Below are 22,949 nucleotides of genomic sequence, written 5' to 3'. Positions count from 1 at the left end.
TGTTGTCACCCGTAATGCTGCGGGCAAGGCCGGCTCCAAGCTTTCATCCCCAGGGCTATACAGGATCGACTTGTGCCAATTTATAGTATAGCCTGAGCGTGACCCATATCAGCCCAATAACGTAAACAGACACGGTATCGAGACCTCCGGGGATGTAATATATAACAGGATGTCATCCGCATATAGCGAGATTTTCTCTTCATGCCCCTCCCCACGCCGAACTTTAAAACCAGTTATTTGTCTATCTTGCCGTATTTCGCAGGCCACCACTTCTATGGTGAGGGCGAACAACAGCGGCGACAGGGGACATCCCTGACGGGTCCCTCTCCTTATAGGGAAGTCCTCAGACAGCACACCATTGACTTTGACCCTCACTCGTGGATCCGTATAAAGAAGAGTAATCCATTTCCGAAACTTCGGACCAAATTCAAACTTTATCAGCACGCTATCTAAAAAGGGCCAATGGACCGCATCAAATGCTTTTTCAGCGTCCAGGGAGAGAAACACATGGGGCTCCTCCCCTGCTAACACTTCCATCAACCAGTTGTGTGTCCTTCGCAGGTTGTGCCTAGTCGCCCTATCTGGCAAGAAACCCGTCTGATCTAAATGGATCAAGCCTGTAATCACCTTTCTTAGTCGCAGGGCCTGGTTTGTCGCTAGGAGTTTTACGTCTACGTTCAACAACGATATGGGCCATATGATGAACATTCCCCGGGCGGTTTGCCCTTCTCATAGATGGGAACTCTTGTGGCCATACGGAGATCCGGCGGAAGCATCTCCTCCTCTATCGCCCCGTTGAACAAGGCCAACATATGAACAGTAAGGCGGTCCACCGTTTTTTTTAAAGAATTCCGCGGGAAACCCGTTAGGACTAGGAGATTTCCCCGGGCATAGCTTAGCAAGTGCTTCCCGCACCTCTGCAACTGTAATCTCTACCTCCAGGCTCTCTCGAGCCTCTACGTCCAAACTGGGGGTCGCCACCTCCTCTAAAAACTGACCGATCTCGGCCTCCGAGCCTAGGTCTCTAGCCCCATAGAATTCCTCATAATAAGCTGCAAATGCCTGCACTATCTGTGCGTCTGTTCTACTAGGTCGGCCATCCGCGCCCGTCACTTGGTCTACCCATCTCGCCTCCTGTTCCCTATGACTCAACCATGCCAACAGTTTCCCAGATTTGTCCCCTACGTCATATAATCTATGCAAGGTCGCCTGTGCCTGCGTCTTGGCCTCATTACTCATCAGGGCCTTGTATTGCTGCTGGGCATTAAGCACTCTTTGGAGCGCGGGCACTCCCCCGTCCAGCACATGTTGCTGTTTGAGCTCCAAGATTCGAGTTTCCAGGTCCCTGATGTCTCCCTGCAGTCTCCTCCTGTCCTCTGCTATTTTATTTTGTATTTTATCACCCAGGACAGCCTTCAGAGCTTCCCAAATTGTCTGCCAGGTAGACCTTCACGTCCGCCCGGAATCCTCGCAGTAGGTCCCTATTCTGGAGATCCCAGGCTGCCAATCTCCACTTCCCAGTCTTCGCCCCTAGCCTCGATCCCAGCGTCACCAACATCGGCGAGTGGTCTGAGATGTCACGTGCCAGGAATTCTGCTCGGCTCGCAGCATCCAGCCCACGGCGGGGCTGGAAAACGTAGTCCGGTCTGGAATACACCCTGTGCGCCCCAGAGAAATAAGAGTACATTCTAGTCTCCGGGTGGAGCCATCTCCAGGCATCCGTTAGCCCCACCATGTCGATAAATCGTGCTAGAGGGGAGTGTACCGGGGGTCCACTCGATCCCCTGACCTGTCCAATGAGGGGTGAACCACATCATTAAAATCTCCACCCACCACGTGTAGAAAGTCCGGTGTATTCAGAATAATATCAGTCACCTATGCGAGGGTTCTGGCCTGTAACCTAGGGGGTGCATATACTGACACCACCGTCATCTTCTGGCACCTCCAAGTCCCCGTTACTCCAACATATGTACCTTGTGGGTCCGTCCATGTGTCTGTAAATATAAAAGGGGGGATTTCCTAACCAGAATGGTCCCCCTCTGGAACCTGATGTATACCCCCATGGGCCATTACCTTGTACGCACCTCTAGCCAAGAAACCACACCGTGTCCCATGTTGATGCGTTTCCTGTAGTAATACTATGTCTGGGGCTATCCTTTTAACTAAGGCCATGACCAATCCCCATTTTATCTTTGCGCCCAGGCCATTTACATTCCAGGTAAGGATTTTGACTAATCCGCCAACTGGCGCCTCTATCTCAGGCCCACCCGTCCTTTCAGAAGACATCAAACTGGGTCAGGACCTGTCTCGGCAAGTACCCGGTGTAGGGTGTATGGGCGTAGTGAACTCTCCTGTCTGTAACATGCTTAAGAAAAACAACTAGAACCTCAAACCCCCCTCAACCTACAACCCCCTGAAACCCCCCTCCCTCCCCCGACCTCCCTACTGATTCACCCCAAACACACCCCCCTCCCCACCTCCCTCCCCCAACCAGACCCATCGCCATCATTATGATAGAGATACAGCTGTTCAGGTGAAGGAGGTCTGTCGCCCACCCTCTGCCCCCCTGCTACGAACTTGCCGCTTCACCCTCCTGCAAGAGATTGGTGTGAAGGCATAAATCACAAACATAGAATTAAACAAACAATAGAAAATAGCAATCAGTCCAATACTGTTGAAGCAAACAGTTATAGAAAGAAAAAGAGGAAAAAAAGGAAAAAAGAAGGGGGGTGGTCAACTTGCGTGCTCTCGGCTACAATGTCCACAATAGGCTGACCCGTGTTGTCCCTTCCTCATGAGTTAGAGTCCTGCGGGTCCCCCTGCGAAGCCTCAGTGTCCAGTGTGTGTCCCTGCTCCATGACCTTTATGGCTGCTACCAGGGGGTGCGTCGAGCGCCCCTCCAGGTCCTCTTCCTCTGAGGTGGTATTACCAGGCTCGTCTTCTCCCTCCGATTGTGCCTTCTCTGCCAGGCAGCGAAAGTGTGAGCCCGTCAGCCAAATCGATTCAAGGGAGGCTGTACTTTTCCATCACCTTCTCCGCGTTCCAGAAACCCTGTACGGGGTGGCCGCCATGTCCCGGCCGCCCCGCCACTGCCTAACTCGCTGCGGCTTCGGAGATCCTCGACAGTGTCCCCCAGGCTGGTCCCGTTCCGGCGGTCCCCGTTCCCCCGCCGGCTGCCGCCCCAGCAGTGGTCGTTCCTCCAGCCACTGCCAAGCCTCCTCCGGGGATTAGAAAAAATAGGTCTTTTCCTTGTATATCACTTTTAGCTTTGCAGGGAATAGCAACATATATTGTATTTGAAGTGTTCTCAGCTTGGCTTTGACGGAATCGAAGGATCGCCGTTGCTTTTGCACCTCCTGGCTGTAATCCGGGAAGATCATTATGTGTGCATTTTCGTGCCGGATAACCTCAAGTTTCCTAGCTTCTTGAAGGATCATGTCCCGGTCTAAGAAGTTTAAGAAACGAGCAATGACTGGCCGTGGTCGCGCCCCAGCCAGAGGTCTCGCCATCAGTGCTCTATGGGCCCTCTCGATGACAAAGCAAGTGGAGAATTTGTCCTTTGGGAATGTACGAAGGAGCCATGAGTGAAGAAACTCCGCCATGTTTGCTCCCTCAAGTCCTTCCCTAAAGCCTACAAAACTGAGGTTATTACGTCTCGCTCTCTATTTTCGGCATCATCCACCTTCCAAAGGAGTTGTTTATGGGAGGCTTGGAGATCCACCAGGCCCTTCTTCAAGTCCTGCACAGTGTCTTCCGCCTCCCCTATCCTGGTCTCCGTATTTGTCACACGTTCGGCTAGATTGCGAAGGTCCTGCCGCAGGATTGTCATCTCCGTCCCCACGTCTCCGATTTTGTTTTCAAGGGCCTCTCGGGACGCTTGTATGGTGCTCATTATGAGGGCCGTGTCAAAACTTGCCCCACTCGGTTCAGCCTCTGCCACCGGAGGGGCCACCGCATACCTGTCTAGGGTGCTCTGTTTGGGGGGCTTGGGATCCAGGTTTTTCTTGCCCATTGTAGGCTGCATCACTGTTTTTCTCCCACTGGGCTCTCTCTGTTCTGAGCCGCTGTCGCGCAAGGTTCCCAGTGGCCCACGTCGCCAGCCACCTCCCATGCCGTCTCCAAGTGGTGTTGCCCTAGCCCCACGCCTGCCCGAGCGCCGTAAGCTGCACCGCGGCACCCCTCACCTCCAGGTCTCTGAGGGCTCAGAACCCAACCTGCAAATCCATGCAGCTCGCCCCAGCTCCTGGCAAATGCAATCCACAAGGGCTCCTCCTTTACCAGTTGTCACCCCATCTGTTCACAAGGGGGGGAGGAGGGGGGCCTCGCCACACTTCTTCCATCCAGTCCCTCCACCTGGCAAGCGCCCCGACTCTCGCAGCCCCTCCACTGCACTCCGCTAAACGCCTCAGCCGCTCTCCCAGAAATCAGGGCTCCCTTCGCCCCACCAGGGTCCAGCAGCGCTGGTCTTCTGCCAGTGACTCTCCCACTGGCACTCCCAGTCGTGGTGTAGGCAGGAGGGGGGCGCCCAGTATTTAGAGCAAGTCTGCCCTGAGCCCAGCCAGCAGGCAACGGGGGGGCACCGGGGGGGGTAGGCCGGCCGCTCCAGCGCCAGGGTCCGCACTCCAAGGGTGCCGCGCAGTAGCTCGCGGGGCCCTGGCCGTCCGCACTCTTCTCCTGCCGACTGCGGGACTCCATGGGAACCTCTTGATGTCAGCAGCCTCCGGAGCGCACACCGCACACCAGACGTTGGGGGGCCCGCCTGTCCACGCCGAGCCCCAGAGCCTACGCCGGTCTCCTCCACAGCCTGCGCCGACCCCCGGAGCTCAAGGCGGAGGCCCGCCAGCTTCCTTGGTCTCCGTTGGGGTCACAGGTTGTCCCAAGAGCCCGCACCAGTCGGATCCAGGAGAGCGGGCGGCAGCGCCCAAAACTCCTCCACAGCCAGTAGCTGCCGAGCCTTTTCCCGCACCGCAGTTCTCAACATCACGGAGCCGGCACCAGCTTAGGTCACGCGCCCGACCTCCGGATCCGTGTCCGCTTCCCGGATAAAACAGGACTTTCCCGTCTCCAGTGCACGCCCAACAGCACCTAGGGGACGTAGGGACCTCCAGGGAATGGTAAGTGTCCACTCATCGGAACTCAGGGTCGCCGATATAGTCGTCGGATCACCGCTAGTAGCCGGAGCTATGAAGCTCACGTCCTACCCGGCCATGTTGCCAGCCACGCCCCTCGTGTGTTATAATTCTTAATTCAAAACATTCATGCAGAACTTTAGACACGTGATGTATAATTACACAGTGTGGATGGGAGACCGCTTGTGTATGAATGTACACGGGCTCACCAAACATGCGGTTTCCATTTACAGACCAAAGTACTGGAATATAATTTACATGACATCAGCACAATCCAGGTGTATGATACATCCATATTAATAAAAAAGATACAAAACTTCAGACACATGATGCATTATAGACAGTTTGGATGGGAAACAGGTTAGGCATAATTACTAGATTACAATTAGACCTGAAACCGAGCATATTGAGGTTCTGCATATTCAAGGTGGGGACATAGAGTGACATACATGAATAAATGTACAATTAAAAGGTGCACTGGTACATAGATGATGTCAGTGATGTAGCTGGAAAGGCACATTCTAGACATTGGTAAGCACAGCTACCTGTCTGCCTATCTCTTCTGACTCGTTCAGCCCCCTAGCTACTGTATCCAGAATGTGTATCGACCTGCATTCTCTGACGTTCAAAATGTTAGCGAAATAGCCCCCTGTGGGGTTGGGTTTCACTCTCTCAATAACCCACCATTTCAGACTCTCAGGGGTGTGTTCAAACGCAGTGAAGTGATTAACCAGGGGTGCTCCCTGGACCTTACAGTGGATATGGCTGCAATGTTGTAAAATCCTGCTTTTTACCTTTTGGACCGTTTGTCCAATGTACATAAAATTGCAAGGGCATGTGATAGCGTATACTACTCCTGGTGTGTTACAATTGCTGTGTTCCTGTAAGTAGTAGGTGTGATTGTTATGGCTAAATTGTTTCACTTCCCTCATCATAGGACAGGCCTTACAATGTCTTCATTTGTGGTGCCCCTTCACTTGTGGTATCCCCCACAGAGTAGCAGTCTGGGATGTGTCCGCTTGGGGTGATAGGGATTTCACAATGTGTTCTCTCACATTCTTTGCTTTTTTGAATGCATGTAAAGGTGGTGGTATCCCACCTATTTCATCCTGCACCAGATGCCAATGCCGGTTGATGACTTTTTTAATGTCATTACTTTTGGTGGAGAACGTGGTAACACAAACAATGCGTTCCTTATCCTCCGGTGGTTTCTGTGGTGGTGTTAGAAGAAACTCTCTGTGGTTAAACCACGCACGTTTACGTTCCCTTTTCAGGAGCCTAATGGTGTATCCCCTCTCTTTCAGGCGAGTCAATAGGTCAGCTGATTGCAGGAAAAAATCTTATTTTTTAGAGCAATTCCTACGCAGCCTCAGGAACTGCCCAAAAGGGAGGTTGTCCCTGAGGTTGCGGGGGTGGCGGCTCGAGTACCTGAGTAATGTTTTGCGATCGCTAGTTTTCCTGTACAAACTAGTGTTTAGTTGTTCCTGTTCCGCAATTATGGTTATGTCCAAAAACGTTATAGAGATCTATCATATTCTAAAGAAAACTGAATGTCGCTGGACCGTTTATTAAGCCAGTAGTGAAAAGCTTGTAGCTGGTCCTCATTGCCCTTCCATTGGATCAACATGTCCTCTATATTGCGACGCCACAAATCTATACACTCTTTATACGGGTTGTACTTGTTCAAAACACGTGTGTGTTCGAATTCATCCATGAATATGATGGCTAGATTGGGGGCAAAACTTGCCCCCATAGCCACGCCTTTAGTTTGTAAATAGTACGTGCCCTGGAAACAAATGAACTTCTTGGTCATTGCAATCCAGAGGAGCTCAATAAGGAATTCGGTTGGTACCAGATGTGGTCTTGGTTGTTTGTCCAACGCTGCACTCATGCATGTGAGCGCTAGGTCTTGGGGGATGTTGGTATACAACGCCGTTATATCCATTGTCGCAAGTAAGCTGTGTTACTGTTATGAGGGAGTTTACCTACCAGTTGGATTGTGCGCATGGTGGCCCTCAAATAGGTACATGTGTTCTCGGCGATAGGCCTAAGGAACACGTTTATGTACTTACATAATGGTTCGATCAGGGATCCACACCCCGAGATGATGGGTCTAACCAGTGGGTCCTGCATCCGCTTGTGTATTTTTGGAAAAGTGTATATGGTCGGTGTTCTCGGGTGGCTGTTGTTGAGATAAACATACTCATGTTTGTTCAAGAAACCACTTTCTAGGCCTTTGCGTGTGATTTGCTTGATGGTCTCGCTAATATCTCCTGTAGGGTCTCTCCTTAGCCTCACGTAGTGTCCCTCTCTACTCAGCTGTGACAGAATCTCCTGTTTATAGTCCTCTGTATTTTGTATGGCTATGGCCCCGCCTTTATCGTCGGGCTTGATAACTATGTTCCTGTTACCTTTGAGGGTTTCAAGGCCAATCGTTCATGTTTGATGGTGTTATAGTTCACATATTTACAATGTCCCAAGAGCTGGTTGATGTCCTGCATAACTACTTGCTCATAGGCCAAGATTTTATGTGCCATCATATGTGTGGGGGTGTTGAATTTGGCGGGAGGTCTTAACCCACTGGCTCATCTGGGAAAACAAATGCTGTTATGGAATGCAAGATGAAGTACAACATCTGAAATGTAAAAAGTGACATGGGTTTATTTATGGGCCTATGGAGTCATTGTAGATACATCGATTTGTGTTTTTGCCATTGTAGTTAACTAAAGGGCCCGATAGGGACCTGTTTCACAGGCACATTTTAATAACTGTCAGGTATGAGACCCGGCCGGACCCACCACACTTGTGGGGGAGGGCGTAATGTAGAAACGAGGGACATGATTTCATGAAATAGGGGTAGGTATACTTCCAAGGCCCTCATTCACTCGCTGCCGGGCAGGCACACGCAGCGTGTGGAGCTAGTAGTCTCTAGCAGTGGAAAGTTATTAGATTAGCGAGTATGTTCACAATGGCGTCTGGAAATGTCACGTGGGGGATGCTTTTGTAGCAGGAATTAATTTGTTGAGGAGGGTCACGTCGAAATATGTGCTTATGTTGATTCTTCAGGAGGGTCCTGTCGCCGGAAGGCATTTGAGTGAGATAGGCTTGAAAACTGCCTAGAACGATTAGAATTAAGGGAAGACCTTAATGAGGAATTCATTTCATATTGTTGAACGCAATAGGACTGTGGGAAAAGTTATCCTGCGGCAGGAATTCAAGATAATAAGAATTCTTTTGCAGCAGGAAATATTTACCTGAGGAGGGGGCCGAGGGGCACAGCATGAGATGTGATAATGTTGTTATAACACAAACTCTCTTTAAACCAGAAATGTCTTCCATATGGAGGGACACACAGGGGCTGCAAAGGGAATATTTTACTAGGAGGCTGTTGTAAATTTCATGTGGAGGGGTCGGCTGGAATCGCTGCGTTTTTTGTGAAGGAATGAGTCTGTTCTAAATTAAATTACTCTCCTGTGAAATCCATTCCATTTTTGACAGTTGCAGGCTGAGACGGCGCACAGGTCTACTAATAGTGTGATCCTTTTATGCCGAGAGAACGGGGCTCGTTTGTACTTGCTGTAGTGGCGGGTATGTTCTCTGTGAAGATGCGGTCATGTCCTCTGAATTACCGGACTTGGTGTTAGCAGGGGAACTTGGCAAGTTATATAATACTTTGCGTATAACCACAGTTAATTCCATAGGGCGTTACCAACTGGGTGCTCTGAAGCATTCTCTAACCAGGTAATGGTTTGGCAACAGGAAATTTTCCTCAGACTGGGATGGGCTGGGATGGGCTGGGTCCTTACCACAATTACATAACAAAAAATACTGCAAATTACATTTGACTTGTTAAAGATGTTTGTCCTAAGAGGCGTGGGTGTCCTGTGTTCTAATAACACTCTTGAACAAGCGGATTCCTCCCAATGCATGTGGTGCACTCGTGTGAGACACGCGTGTACAAACCCATCAGCCTCGCTCCTATTTGCTCCCCGAGCCAGGCATCTGAAGCTTCCCCAGTTCCCTCCCACCCTTCCAACTTCAGGCATTCAAGCGTGTAGCTTCCCCAGCGCGCGCTCGGCCAGCTTTAATTACCCCAACATTCCTCCCTCGTGTTTCTTATTTATTTATCTCAATGAACAACGTTTCTTTGCCTGATAGCGGACATACACCTCACGCATTTGTGCACTGGAATGCACGCACTCAATTTTATGACATTTTAAGACTCCATACTGTTCGCCGCTCTCTGTGAGGTAATGTTTATCTCACGATTGAGCCAGCACATTAGCGCCCGTTCCATGAGCCTGAGACATAGCAGCCACATGTGACATCCGCCTCCTCTCCCCACGGAATCATGACCGAAGTCTTTCCACTCTTGCGGTCAGTTGTTTTTATGATAATTTTGAGTTTGGTTGTTCTTTATTCACCTCAGTGGACAACGCATTGTTGGCAACACTTTATTTCTGTGGTGAAGTTGCCAGCTCCGGAGTGTTTACTTTGTGTCAGAGAGTGTCATGCTTGAACTCAAGTGTCTCGCCATTTCCTCAGCTTAACTCCTCCTTCTAATAAAAGCTGCCCCGCCCCCGCAGCAAGTCATTGGTGCGATAACGTGTCCATTAACTGCAGGATCTCCATTAACTATAATAAAAGCCATTGTCATTTGTAATATTAATACATCTAAGTCATGTAAATACAACACATATTGCATTACAAATGCTATAGGTGTCACATTTGCAAAAGTTAAAACTATTGGCATTGTGAATGACAAAGCTATTAATTTCGCTATTTTCAAAACCAACACATAAATAAAATATTTGTCATTTACAATACCAATAGCTCAAACTTTCCTAATGCGAGACCTATTGCATTGCAAATGCTTGTTTTAAGATTCAGGTATGGCTGTCTGCACTTGAGAACATTTAGCAGCAGCTAGAATAAAAATCAGGCTCCTGTGGTATGCCCACCGTGTGATTCGGATCCAGAGTCATTATATCACATTTTGATTGCATTTTCCGGCTATCAAGACATATGATATAAGTGGCTTCAGCGAATTTGCTTTAACATGGGGGCGACACATTATCAAGAGGCACAGCTCATATTGAAAATAGACACATCTGGACCTATTGTGTTTTCAGTAAGGAGCTTTCTTCTTAACGTCTATTATAAGCATGAGACGTTTTTGAGATACGTTTTAAACAGAGAGGTATAATTAGGTGTCCAGTACCCCTATTAGATGTAATTAGCTACAAATGAGAGTTTTGTTAGAGAAATAGTCAATGATTTTTTAAAGTATGAATTATAATTATTTTCAACATGTCCCTTGTTCTCATATCTGCTATAGGATGTTTGTTGATATATGTGATTAACGTCGATTGCTATTTTATTGTGTTGGCATATACTGTTTTAAACATGTTATTTTTCTAAAAATATTTAACTGTGGATTGAGTATGACACAGTTTTTTTGTCATGTGTGTAAACATCTCTCCTAGGCAATAACAACAATATACAAATAATACTTTGAGGAGGACTCAGGACGAAACAAAGAACTATATGTTATAATAAATGTATTATTTTATTCAGTGTCACAAATGTGTGTAATTAAAATTCAGTTGAACTGAACAGTACATCAATAAATCATAATGATCAATACAAATCAGTTGATCCATGTGGCGAAAACATAACATATGAATTAAAAATATCCTTCATAAAGATAAAAACACAGCAGTAAATATCGACGCGCGTTTCGGCGTTACAAAACGCCTTCTTCAGGAAACTACCACCAGTAAACCTACAAAATTAAAAATACATTTCAAAATATGGAATTCATCAGATTTTTACATTACATTGGATGGTCTTCATATTTCTAATACATCATACCATTACATATAAAGCATGCGACAACTCGTATAGAATTATATTAGAAAAAACGCATAGGCTGAAAACGACACAAATCCTGTCACAAATCCCTTTTGATCTTCATGTATTAAATCACTTATGATCCCATTCATTCTCTCTGCTAATATCTTAGTAAAGATTTTATAGTCGTTACCGGAATAAGAACCTCTCCTAAATTTCTATACAGTTCTGCTGGGAGACCATCAGGTCCTGCCGCCATTCCTTTTCCCCCTGAATCTATTGCTGTTTTAATTTCAGTTTGACTTATTGGTCTATTGAGATTATCAGATTTTACATCGGTAATTTTTTTTAATGGAAATATTCTCAAACCATGCTTCTATACTTTTGGCCTGTAAAGTTAAATCCTCTCGATAAACTTTGTTGAAATGGTCATAAAAAGCTTCCTCAATTTCTTGCGGCGTTTTACATAGTTTCCCAGTATTTTCACAAGCTATTTCTTTTATGTTAGCTTTAGCTCGATCGATTTTATTCTTCCAAGCTAGAAGCCGGCCACGACCTTTCCCTTATTCAAAATTAGCCCGCTTACTTGCTTCCCACCTTTTATTGAGCCTAGCATCTAGCAGCTCTACCAGCTCTATTCTGAGTGTTTGTAAAGCATCTTCCTGAGGGGTGGCATCGTTCTCTAGACTCTGAATTTTATGTTCAATATTTCCTATTTCTGCCGTATATTTCTTTTGTCTAGTAATTTGAATGGCAGCTATCCTACCTCTCAATAAGGCTTTATAAGCATCCCAAACTATTTCAATAAATGCAGTGTCCAAGTTAGTCTGGAAGTAACTTACTGTGTCAGTTGTTAAACTAGTAATTACATCCTAATCTAACAAAACCACACGATCTAGTGTCCATCTCTTGCTAATCAGGTTACTAGGGAGTTTCAGAGATAATATGACTGGTACATGACCTGAAAGATGACCCCCTAGATGTCTTATCTCTTTTACCCATTCTCTCAATTCTGTGCTAATTAAGAAAAAATTCAATCTGGATTTATGATTGTACTTTTTATTATGAAAGGTGTAACCCCTCCTGATACCCATCCTTGCCCTCCATATATCTATCCAGCCTTGGTGCTTCATTGTATTTTTAAGCAACAATCTCATCCCACGATTCTGGGCTGATCTACTATTTACAGACCTATCTAAAAAAGGATCCAAAATTAAACTAAAATCGCCCGCCAGAATTAAAGGGTCCTGAAAAGGCAATAATTCCGCTAATAATTCTTTTATGGGAAATAAATCATCCAAATTAGGACCATAGTACCCCGCAATCGTAAATTTATATGTACAAAATGTTATTCTAGCTATAACCCATCTACCCAATTTATCTGCCTTAAAATTATCCACTAATAATGCAGGATCTTTAATGATTATAGCCGACGAAGAAGCTGTCACCAAATTATTGGCTCTGTCTGATACATTTTAAGTTCCTGCACCGGCTATACCACACCCCTGCTCAGCTACACAAGTTAGGGCTCATCCCGACTGACACGTGCGTGCGCTGTGCGGCCCCTGCGGCGGACTTAACACATTTAGCGTGGCTATGCCTCAAGGTGCACCCGGACGCCCCCCTGTGCTTGCTTGGTTTCGTTAAATTCTGCCCGGACGCTTCCCGACACTTAATAGCGATGCTACTGATTCTGGCGAGGTGCCGGGTGGCGATGTGCTGGGGCCACAGGCCTGCTCCTAAGGCCAAGAGCTGGCTAGAGGATGCTTCTCGATGTCAGACTCTGTTGTCGTAGTTCTGGGACTTAATGCCTGCCAGGTCCCGTCCAGTAGACATTTGGGGCCCTCTGATCACTTATTTCCACTCGTGCACCCCCCTCAGAGGCGCTGCCTCTTTCCCGCTCCCCGCCGGCCCCGTGTCCGCGGCACCCGCCGGTGCTGGTCGGTGACCGCTCTCCTCTTCCTCATTGACTGCATTGCTTCATGTGACTTACCATTGTTATTATGTCCCCTTATATGCAGACTCTGTGATTCAGCCCTAACATATTCATGCTTCTCTCTAGGAGCAGTCAAATTGTTTTCTAATGCTTTACTCGATTTACACTGTGCTCAACTGAGCTGCTTTATTGCATGATGTAATGGGTCTGTATTTAAGTGCTTTAATAAAGGTTTTGAAAAATGTTTAAAAAAAAAAAAAGATTATAGCCACTCCCTTAGTTGTTGTGTTTTGGGAGGTGCATATTACTTCATGAATCCACTACTTTTTTACATAAATCCTTCATTTCCAATTCAGTAAGATGAGTTTCTTGAAGGATAAAAATGTGCTCTGCTGCATCCTTAATATATTGAAGTATTCTTTCCATTCTAGGTTTCACCTTAAGTCCATTTTAGTTCCAGGACATCACCCTTAAATATGTTACTGCATCAGTTATGACCATCACTGTTATTCCTTATATAGCTATGTGACATCATATGAGAATTAATATGGCGATTTGGACTCTATTTTTTCTTTTTTTCCATATGCTCCCCACCCAGTTCCGTAACTCTATACCCCTCTTACCCTGCCAAGTGCTCCCCTGGAGAACCCCACACCTTCTCTTATGGCCCTACTCTGGCCTATGAGAACTCCCTTTGCAGTCGGGATAATGAGAATTTCAATATATACACCCATCTGCGTCTACATTATTAGTCATTTTGGTTATTATTCATTGATCATTCATTTTTGGGCCTATGAGAGTTGTAGAGGAACTGATCCGCCTCCTTGTATGGAAATTTACTTTAGAAATGCCTCCGCTTCCTCAACTCTTCTGAAAATATTCATCTTGTTATTAAACATCACTTTTAAAGTTGCGGGGAATTTTAATTGAGCTGTTGCCCCTGATTGTTTAAAATGATCTATTAGTTTCCCTAGCTCCCACTGTTTTGAAGCTGTAATCAGATCGAATTTGAAATGAAAATCCTTCCGCACTAAGTGTGTTTACTTTTAACGCTTTATTCAAAATTTCGTCCTTTAGATTATAAGTCAGAAAGTGAATCAGCATTTTCCTGGGCCTAGTTTTATTTGGGCTAAGTTAAAACGGGTTTCTATGCACCCTCTGAATGTCCGCGGCTAAAGTCTGTTCTGTGCAGTCAATTTTAATTGTTTCTTTAATCAATTTAACTACGAAATCTATTATATCGCCTCCTTCTGCTTCCTCTTAAACTTTCAGTATGACAAATTTTATTTAATTGTATACTTTGATGGTATAAAGTACTTTGATGATGATGATCACTACATTTAAAACTAATGGAATAAAGCAGAATATAAAACAAATAGTATTGAAAATTAGACAGAGCACCCCGTCAAGTACACAATTGCCATAGTATGGAAAGGAATGTTTTCAGGCACTCCTTTATTTGAGGAAACTGGGCCTGTTTCACAAAGGTAATTTTTCACTTTTGTGTTGATTTACGATTGTTTTCTATTTATAAAGGAATTTCTGAGTAGTCTCTTTCTGAGTGTGAAGTATCATTTTATGTGCTGAGATTCCACTCTCGTAAGGTTATTACTTGTAAATTCCTTTGTGAATAGCAAAAAGTGTAAGTTTCCCTTTGTGAATCAGGTCCTCAGTGTAAAAGCCATTAGTGAATCACTCGCTATTATTATGGTAGTGCACAATTTGTGATATCTCTGTGTAAGAAAAAATTGTGTTAGCCGTATCATATCTCTGACAATTTCTGAATATCATTGGACTCTTATGGGCCTATATCTTAAAAGCAAGCGACTATACCTTATCAAAAGTAGTTGTCATATCACATACACAATTAATGTAATAAATAGTATGCTGTGGAGAGAAATCCCTCTCCATAAAATGAAAAACTATTTTACAAGCATTGCCACAGCCTTTGCGAGCGCTTCAAAACCATATTACACTACAAGAAGTACCTTTCAATGCTTTGAAATCTTGCTTACAATTATGGAATGTAAGGACCCATCTACAATCTCTAGCTCATACATTATTTTAAACAATATGGTCTACGAGAATTGAAAGAAAGACCTGGATCTCATCCATGACATTTTTTTAAAGTGATGTATTTAAGAGACAGCATTAATTTATTCTGTATAAACGTTATTATAACCCAGAGAATATTAAACAAGTAGGTGAAGAGACAACAGATGTAAACAAGTTTTATCAGAAAATATTCCTGTGTTTGCTACTTGTCAAATCATGTATCAGTGATGATGGAAGATATTAAACCAAAGAGAAACAGTGATATATTAATCCATGACACACAGGCCATTAATCTGCATATGGATCAAACTGAAGATTATGAGGTGTTTGGATTATTAGATACTATGGTATTGCTTGAGCTAAACCAACATGTGTTTAGTACCACATACCAAGCAGGCCATGTGCTGGACCAAATATTGACTAATGTCAATCTGCAGACTAGTGAACCAGTTCCACAAGTCTGGACAGATCATTATCCAATTATGTTCAGATGGCCTGTCCTACTAAAAGTTCAAGATCTGACTGCCGTTGCTCCCCATAGAGTCCAGCAATCGGAGTTCATTCCCTCTCTGTAAGAGTGCGCCCGCTCTCTCGCAGGCTTAGTGCAGGAAAATGCCAACTTGCTTGATAGAGGATCTGAAATACAACCAATCTGTTGGCTCCCATCTATCGACAGTCACTCTGCAGAAATAAGCGGTCAGGCCCCTGGTTCACAGACATTCTCAGGGGAAAGAAAAAAGGCTGTAAGTCTATGGAAAGACAGCGGTAGAAGGACTATAGAGCCAACGACAAAATAATAAACAAGGCAGCGCCAAGAAAATTCTATGCCATTGTCAAAAGAGCAAAGAAGCACTATTTTGAAGAAAAGATAGAGGTAGCAGAGAGTAAATTGTGGGAAATCTTTTAAGTGGTAAAAAGCTTTGTCCCCTTAGGCGTGTGCCATAGTTCCACAACCATTGGTTTGCCTGTGTGAACAGGTGGCCTCTTATTTCCAAAATAAAATTTGAATCATACAAGCAAGTCTCACCTATAGCACTCAGCCAGAAGGTCACTGCAGTGGAGTCAACACTTTCGAGTTTCTGCCATGTTCCCTTGGAGGGGAAAGAGGCAGCTATTCACAGCCTCAAATCCGGATCTCCTATAGATCCTTCCCCTTCCAATCTGTTAGCGCTAGGTGCGACTACCAGTAACCCCCTAGTCAACAGAGTGCTAAATGCTTCTCTGTCTATAGCAACAGTACTTTATTCCTGGAAACAGGCAAAAATGCTCCCCCTGCTACAAGAAAACTGTGGCTGACCCCACAGAACAGTCTAATTGCAGACCAATTACTCTGTTGCCAGCTCTGTCTAAAGTGCTTGAAAAGTTTGTAAACCAGAAACTATACCCAGTATCTGGAAGACAATAACTTGCTTCATTCTCGTCAGTCCGGCTGTAGACCAAATTTTAGCATGTAGACTGCATTGATGGAGTCCCTGAATACATTGGAAGCAACCTGGATGTTGGCTGGAAGGCAGTGCTGACATTTTAGATCTGTCAGCGGCCTTTGACACGTTTTCCCACTTCAGGCTTCAGGCACATCTCCAGTGTATTGGAGTGGTGGGTCAGGCCTTGAACTGACTTGCATCCTTTTTGCGTGGCAGAGAACAGGACGCATGGGTTGGGCTTTTCTCTTCAGGGTCCCTGAATTTACAGTGTAGGTGTCTCAGAACCCCTTCCTGAGTCCCACTCTGTTCAAAGTTAGTTTATCTTATGCCACTAGCCCAGTTGGCAGAAGCGTTAGGTGCAAAAGTGATCTCTTATGCTGATGACACACAGCTGCTTTTCGCCTGTGAAAAGGGAAAATTGATAGTATCAAATCCTGTCTAGCGGCTGTATTTTACTAGATGCCCATCAATCAATTGAAGTGCAATGCAGACAAAACCAAAATGTTATTCTTTGCTCAAAATCCCCCAGCAACATGGCAGATGTTCTGGCCAGATGGCACCCCACCTGCAGGCCCGCAGGGGGAAGTAGTCCATCTTGTCGTCAAATTTGACAACCGTCTATCTTTTTAGGCACAAATTAATTTTGTCGTTGGCGCCTACTTTGGTCTACTTAACATACTAAAGACATTTTTGCATTTCCTCTCATTTTCTGCCAAGAAATCTGTTGTCAAAACACTCATAACATCGAGGTTAAATTATGGGAATGCCCTGTATCTGGGACTACCTGACTAATAGACTTCAGGAGGTCCAGAACACAGCAGCCCTTCTTAACATGCATGGGTGCACTCCACTGGCTTCCAGTGAGGAAGAGCATTCTACTTAATGTGCTGGTCCTAATTAATAAAGTGCTTCACCACTCAGGTGCAGGCTACCTGAGGGCAAGAATTGGCTTCTACCTTCCCATCAGAAACCTTTGATCCGCCAAGAGCCTACGTGCTAGCATTCCTAAAGATTTTCCACACCAGAGAAGGGTGGTGGTCAATTTTTTTTCTGGGACTTTCAGCATGGCATAAGCTCCCTCTTGATCTCCACTCTGTGGAATCGTATCTCCATATTCAGAAATAGACTGAAAACATTGCTGCTTGCAAAAGATTAGTGGCCCCGTCAAATCCTACCTTTGAGCTGAGCACCAGGACACTCCTAGGAGTAGTTGTGCGCTATATAAGTCTTGTTTAAATCATGCATAACTATACCTTTGTTGTGATGGGTGATAATATGGGATCCGTTTCTAAAACTGATACCCAATTCATAAATAACGTTATTCAATTGTTTTGCTTTAAACCATCAAAGTTTACAAAAGATTCATCATTTGGAATCTAAAACACAGATATAGGGTTCTTGAATTACATATAAAATATATAATAAAAAACAGAATAAAAGCATTAAAATAGACACGCTTCCAGCAATGGCCTTGCAGTTAAAAACATTGCTTATTAAAATGTTGAAATGTAATCTCATATACAATACACAGTTCATTTGTTCCAGTAGCCAACGTTTCAAAAACACAAGAATTAATTTTGATAATAGCAGTCAATGCAGCCTAGGATAAAAGCTTTTTTCGAATAATCCAGAATGAGAGTAAAAGACGACTAACTGCAAAAACTGCTGGCCCGGATGTATCTGTTTTAAGGATTCTGTGGGCAGCCTGATATTGCCTGGCACCAAGGTTTGAACAGATCGGCCGTATCCACCTCCTGCGAATCAGTTGGTATTTAATGTAAAAAAAAGTATGTGTTCTTCTGTCTCTTGTACTCCAGCACAAGCAGGACATAGTTCTGGTTATAACGCAGCAACCTGATTATTGGGAAACCTTAGAAGCAGGTTGCCGTACCTAAATCTAACGTATAGACTTCTAGTAAGTGGGGGTGTGATTTGATCCAAGAAGAGCTCGAATCTGGGGCATGGTTCGGCACTTAAGAATTGTGTTGTTAAATTACCATTTATAGGTCTGGTAGCATAGCGCTCTCCCACAACCACCCAGTACCTGGATTTCAGTCTCGGTAGATCCCCTCTAGTTGCCCTCTCTGGGTATTCCCATGGTCACATGGCCAGTGATTTGCACCAGCTTGCAATATGTTTGAACCACTGTAGTTTGTTTTGTACCACTGATCAGCAGAACCGCTCTTAGGGAAATACAGTAATCAGAGAGCGGGGTGTTGTCCAGATACGTAGCCAATACATTAATAGTTTCAGTGAGGCCATATCTCCTATTCTTTTCATCCCTAGGGCAAATAACAATGGGATTAGTGGAGTGGTGATGGGTACCAAGATAAGTGATCTTACAAAGATATTTTCGCAAGTCGTCAGTTTGTGTTTGTATGGCCCCATATCTCTGCTCCATACAAAGCACCACTTTGGGCTTTAGCATGATAGACTTCTAATGCAGGGATCAGTGATCGAATGTATGACTAACACTGTGATATCTCAGTATTGATTTTGACTTGTGGCAATAAGTAAGATAACTCTTATCTTATTGTTGTTCCCAGCCAAGTGAGTCGCTTAATCTTATCCCAAGGTAGTCAAAAAATGTCACCCTCTCAAAGGATTCACATTCAACCCTAACCTTATGTGATTTCCCCTTCGCTTTCCCGAGCACCATGGGCCTCATTTATGAGGCCTTGCGTGAGTTTTGTGCTTCCGATACGTCACTTTTTGTGACGCATCAGCGGCGTGAAACATGCGTCCTGTTGCGCACTATTTACAAAGTGACGCATCTAAGCAGATGCGTCACTTTGTAAACCCCTGCGCTACATTATACCTGCGTCAGGTATAATGTATGCAGAGGGGGCGTTCCCCCGCAAGAAGCCTCGTAATAGTGACGCAGTGAAATCTATGAGATTTCACTGCGTCACTTTTAGGACGCTGTTGTGTCAAAATCTTGCGCCTGCCTCACAGCAGGCGTAAGACTGACACAAGCCCTTTCACATGGGGCTTTCCCCATGTGAAAGGACGCATTGCTGGAGTTGCGTCACTTTTGTAACACACCCCAGCAATGTGTGACTTTTGCGCTTACAGATACGTCAGAAATACTGACGTATCTGTAACTCCTTGCGACATGATGCGTCATATTATAAATATGACGCATTAATCATGTCGCAGGGAGAGCGCAGTGAAAAGTGACGCATCGCTGTTTTCACGCAGCGATGCGTCACTTTTCATAAATAAGGCCCCATATATTTTGTTTTGGTAACATTAAGCTCCAAACTCCTAACCCTGCAGAAATTTAAAAATGTATGTATCCACTATGCAGACTCATAGGGGGTGTGGAAATGAGTGAAGAGTTATCTGCCAAGAGCAGGATTGGGACTTTGATGCCATTCATAACAGGAGAGTGGTTCCTGTAGTCCAGATGTCTGCTAGCCACATCATTGATAAACAATGAAAAAAGCTTGGGAGCGAGCACGCTCCCCTTGCGCACACCCCACTGTATGGGAATCCTATCAATCAATTCACCGCTTTTTCTCCATCTGACCTGGGCATAGTTGTCCTCATGAAGTCTGGCTCTCAGAATTACCAGATCGATTGGGGCTCCTAGGTCAAGCATGGTTCTACATAACAATTTGTGCAGTACTAAGTCGAACGCAGCTCTCAGATCGACAAATGCTTCATAGAGTTTTTGTTTTTTTAGCAGCATATATTTCCGTGTTAATAAGGTGAATCTGAAGGCCTGGTCGCATGTACCTATTTTGGAGCAAAAGCATGCTTGATGTGGAGACAATATTGCCTGATACCCATGTTTTTCCCAACTGATAAATGTGCCTAAACCCCAAACATCCATGAATCTGCAACGTGAAAAGTCACAGTTTTTCAATATATGGGGAATAAAGTGAATAATCTGAAGTTGCTACTACTTTGGTGAGCATTCAAGATTTCAGATTTTGGAGAATATGTTTGTTTAATAGCCAAGACTTTATAGACTGATGTTCTATGTCATGTCTTTAAGAAAACAGCAGAAAAATCGATTGAGGGTCTGGACTGTCTTTCAGACTTCTAAATATTCAGTTATTAATTTCATTATGTGCAATTTAATTTGCATTAATAATGATAGAAAAGTTCAACTTTAGCTTGTGTAGCACAGTGTTGTCTATTCTCCTTTGACATGCATAGTGGCTGACTGCGTTCAACTAGTAGTCAGAGTTCAAACGCTCCAGAGAAAGTTGCACGTTGTTTCTGATTTCTCAAATCTGTTTTTGTAAATACACTGTTCTTCTTTATGATAAGTAAAAACGGATTCCTTCTATTTGGAGATTTAGAACACGCCCTTCATCATGCAGTACTCTAACCTCCCAAATAGTTTATCTGGCAACCTTTAAAAAGTCACTCTATGTAATATTCCACACTTTACTACTTTGCTTAAAATTGCTACTTTAATAATATATAGCACACTGAATGTCATAGCTAGTTAAAATATACATTTTCCTAATTTCCTAACATGGGAAATGTTTCTGTGCAGCAGAGACAAGTAGTGAGTGGCTGTAGGATAAAGCCACAAAACTTTAGGCACACTTTAGCTTCTGGTAAAACTAAGGCTATCACTTCAATTTATTACTAACTGTCGTAGATTGGGGATAATAGTTTTAATTTAATGGGTCATTGTGATACCGGTATGGAATTTACATTGGGCACTTTAAACCTCTCATGCAATGTGTACTTACCTAGGGCTATGTATCAGGGTGATGTTTACCTAACTGAACTATTGAGAAATTGCATGATGACATAAAACCATCACTCTCTTTTTAGGTCAAGCCTGTGCAGCACATGCACTGCTCTGTGAGGTAGCTGTATTCGAGTAAGGACGCAATGCTCTGTCCACTCTCCGCCCATATTTTCATTGGGTTCTGTTATTGTCCTTTGAAAATGCTGGCTTCTGATTTGTTAATAGGCTTGTTAGTCCCTCCTTGGTAACGCCATGTCGTCATTTGTAACCTCCCATGAGGACTGGCTTTTTTATTTCTGTTGCTACATGGTATGTCTTATTTACTCTGTTAGCACTATTTCCTTTAATGAGCTTCTCCTACTGCAAGCACAACATGCTTTCCTGCAACATTCAGCGCACCATGCATGCTTTCACTTTCAAAGCAGCCCGGGAAAATGGCTGCCGCTTCTTTGAAATTAAATAGGTCTCTCATTTACAATAGTTTGAGAATGGCATTGTAAATGACAATGCCTTTTATTTATGTGTTAATTATCAAAACAGATAAATATAAGGCATTTTCATTTACAATGCCAATAGATTAAAATCTCGCAAATGCAAGACCGATTGCATTGAACATGCTTGTTCTCTTTCTCTTTCTCTCTGTCACTGTCTCACTGTGTGTATCTCTGTCACACATACACATCCTCGCACACACGCACACACCCACACACACACACACACACACACACACACACACACACACACACAATACAATCAAGGCATCGCCTACATGCCATTCAGTGCTCAAGTCACACATCATCACACAGTTGCATACTCAATACAACGTGATCATACACCATCGCAACAGCCATCACACAAATACAAATTATTGAAACTTGAATTTCTAGGCTAGAGGCTTGAAGTGTGTAAGGGTAGTTTGAACTGTGACTGTACATCTTGTGCCTATTCTCTGTGTTTGTGTGTGTGTTTTGATGGAACATTGTTCTGCTGCTTACACCTGCTATTCATGTGTTCTTTGTGTTAGGGAAGATAAGTTTGCACAGCTGCTATTTGTGCTGTATCAGTGTTGTGCGTTAATGACGCTTGCTGAAAGACTTTTATTTGCGTTAAATATAAATCAATTATCAGTGCCAGTGCTAGTGCTTGCTACATTTTTGTTTACTGGGGTTCATTCAATCCCTGAACTGACAACAGTGTAATATTTTCTATTACTAAGGGGTCGTATAGATCACTGTTGGAAGGATCACCCGTTTCCAAACTGCTGAAGATGTCTGCTGGTACCTTGAAACTGTATGACAACGAACTGAGCCAGAAGGTAATAGTAGGAACATACGTCTAAAATAATTTGTGGCTAGGAAATTAAAATCAGGCGATAGCAATTCTCCTTAATCGGTGATTCGAACGTTTAATTTATGTTACAGTCAGGGATGCATATGTTTCCTTTTATCTTTATTTTCCAGCCACACTCAACACCAAGAACACATACAGTATTTTGAATTCTGAAAACTAATAAACATTCCAATAGTGATGGGTCAGATTTGGGATGACAATTAGGTCTTGGCACTCCCCAAAATTTTGGCCCACATTCCCGGATCGTCCCTTTTCATATATTATCATCTGGTCAGTGGCAGCTGCTACTGAGTAGTATGGGTGGGGCGGGGAAGTAGAAAAATAAATAAAAGTGACATCCTCTTCTGTTCCTGCCGGAAGCAGGAAGCACACACAGGCTCTCCTAAGCCAATCCCGATACTGCTTTCACCACCATGACTGCAGCATTGTGATTGGTCTGAACTATGTGGTTCGGTACTCAGACAGGTAGTGGGAGCCTGTGCCTG

The 22,949-nt window shown here is 44.3% G+C and overlaps 1 protein-coding gene across 1 annotated transcript in view; it reads left to right on the top strand.

Annotated features, from left to right (window-relative positions):
• The window catches only part of LOC144829088 (uncharacterized), a 1,185,727-nt gene that overhangs the window by 141,733 nt on the left and 1,021,045 nt on the right, over positions 1 to 22,949 (top strand). Inside the window, exon 2 of the mRNA XM_078687867.1 lies at positions 22,331 to 22,429. Within this exon, the coding sequence (XP_078543993.1) occupies positions 22,331 to 22,429 (99 nt within the window). The remainder of the gene's footprint in view (positions 1 to 22,330; positions 22,430 to 22,949) is intronic.

Source organism: Lissotriton helveticus, chromosome 4_1, assembly GCF_964261635.1.
Source record: "Lissotriton helveticus chromosome 4_1, aLisHel1.1, whole genome shotgun sequence".
In the NCBI taxonomy this organism is placed as follows: Eukaryota; Metazoa; Chordata; class Amphibia; order Caudata; family Salamandridae; genus Lissotriton; species Lissotriton helveticus.
This window is presented reverse-complemented; position numbering and strand designations above follow the sequence as displayed.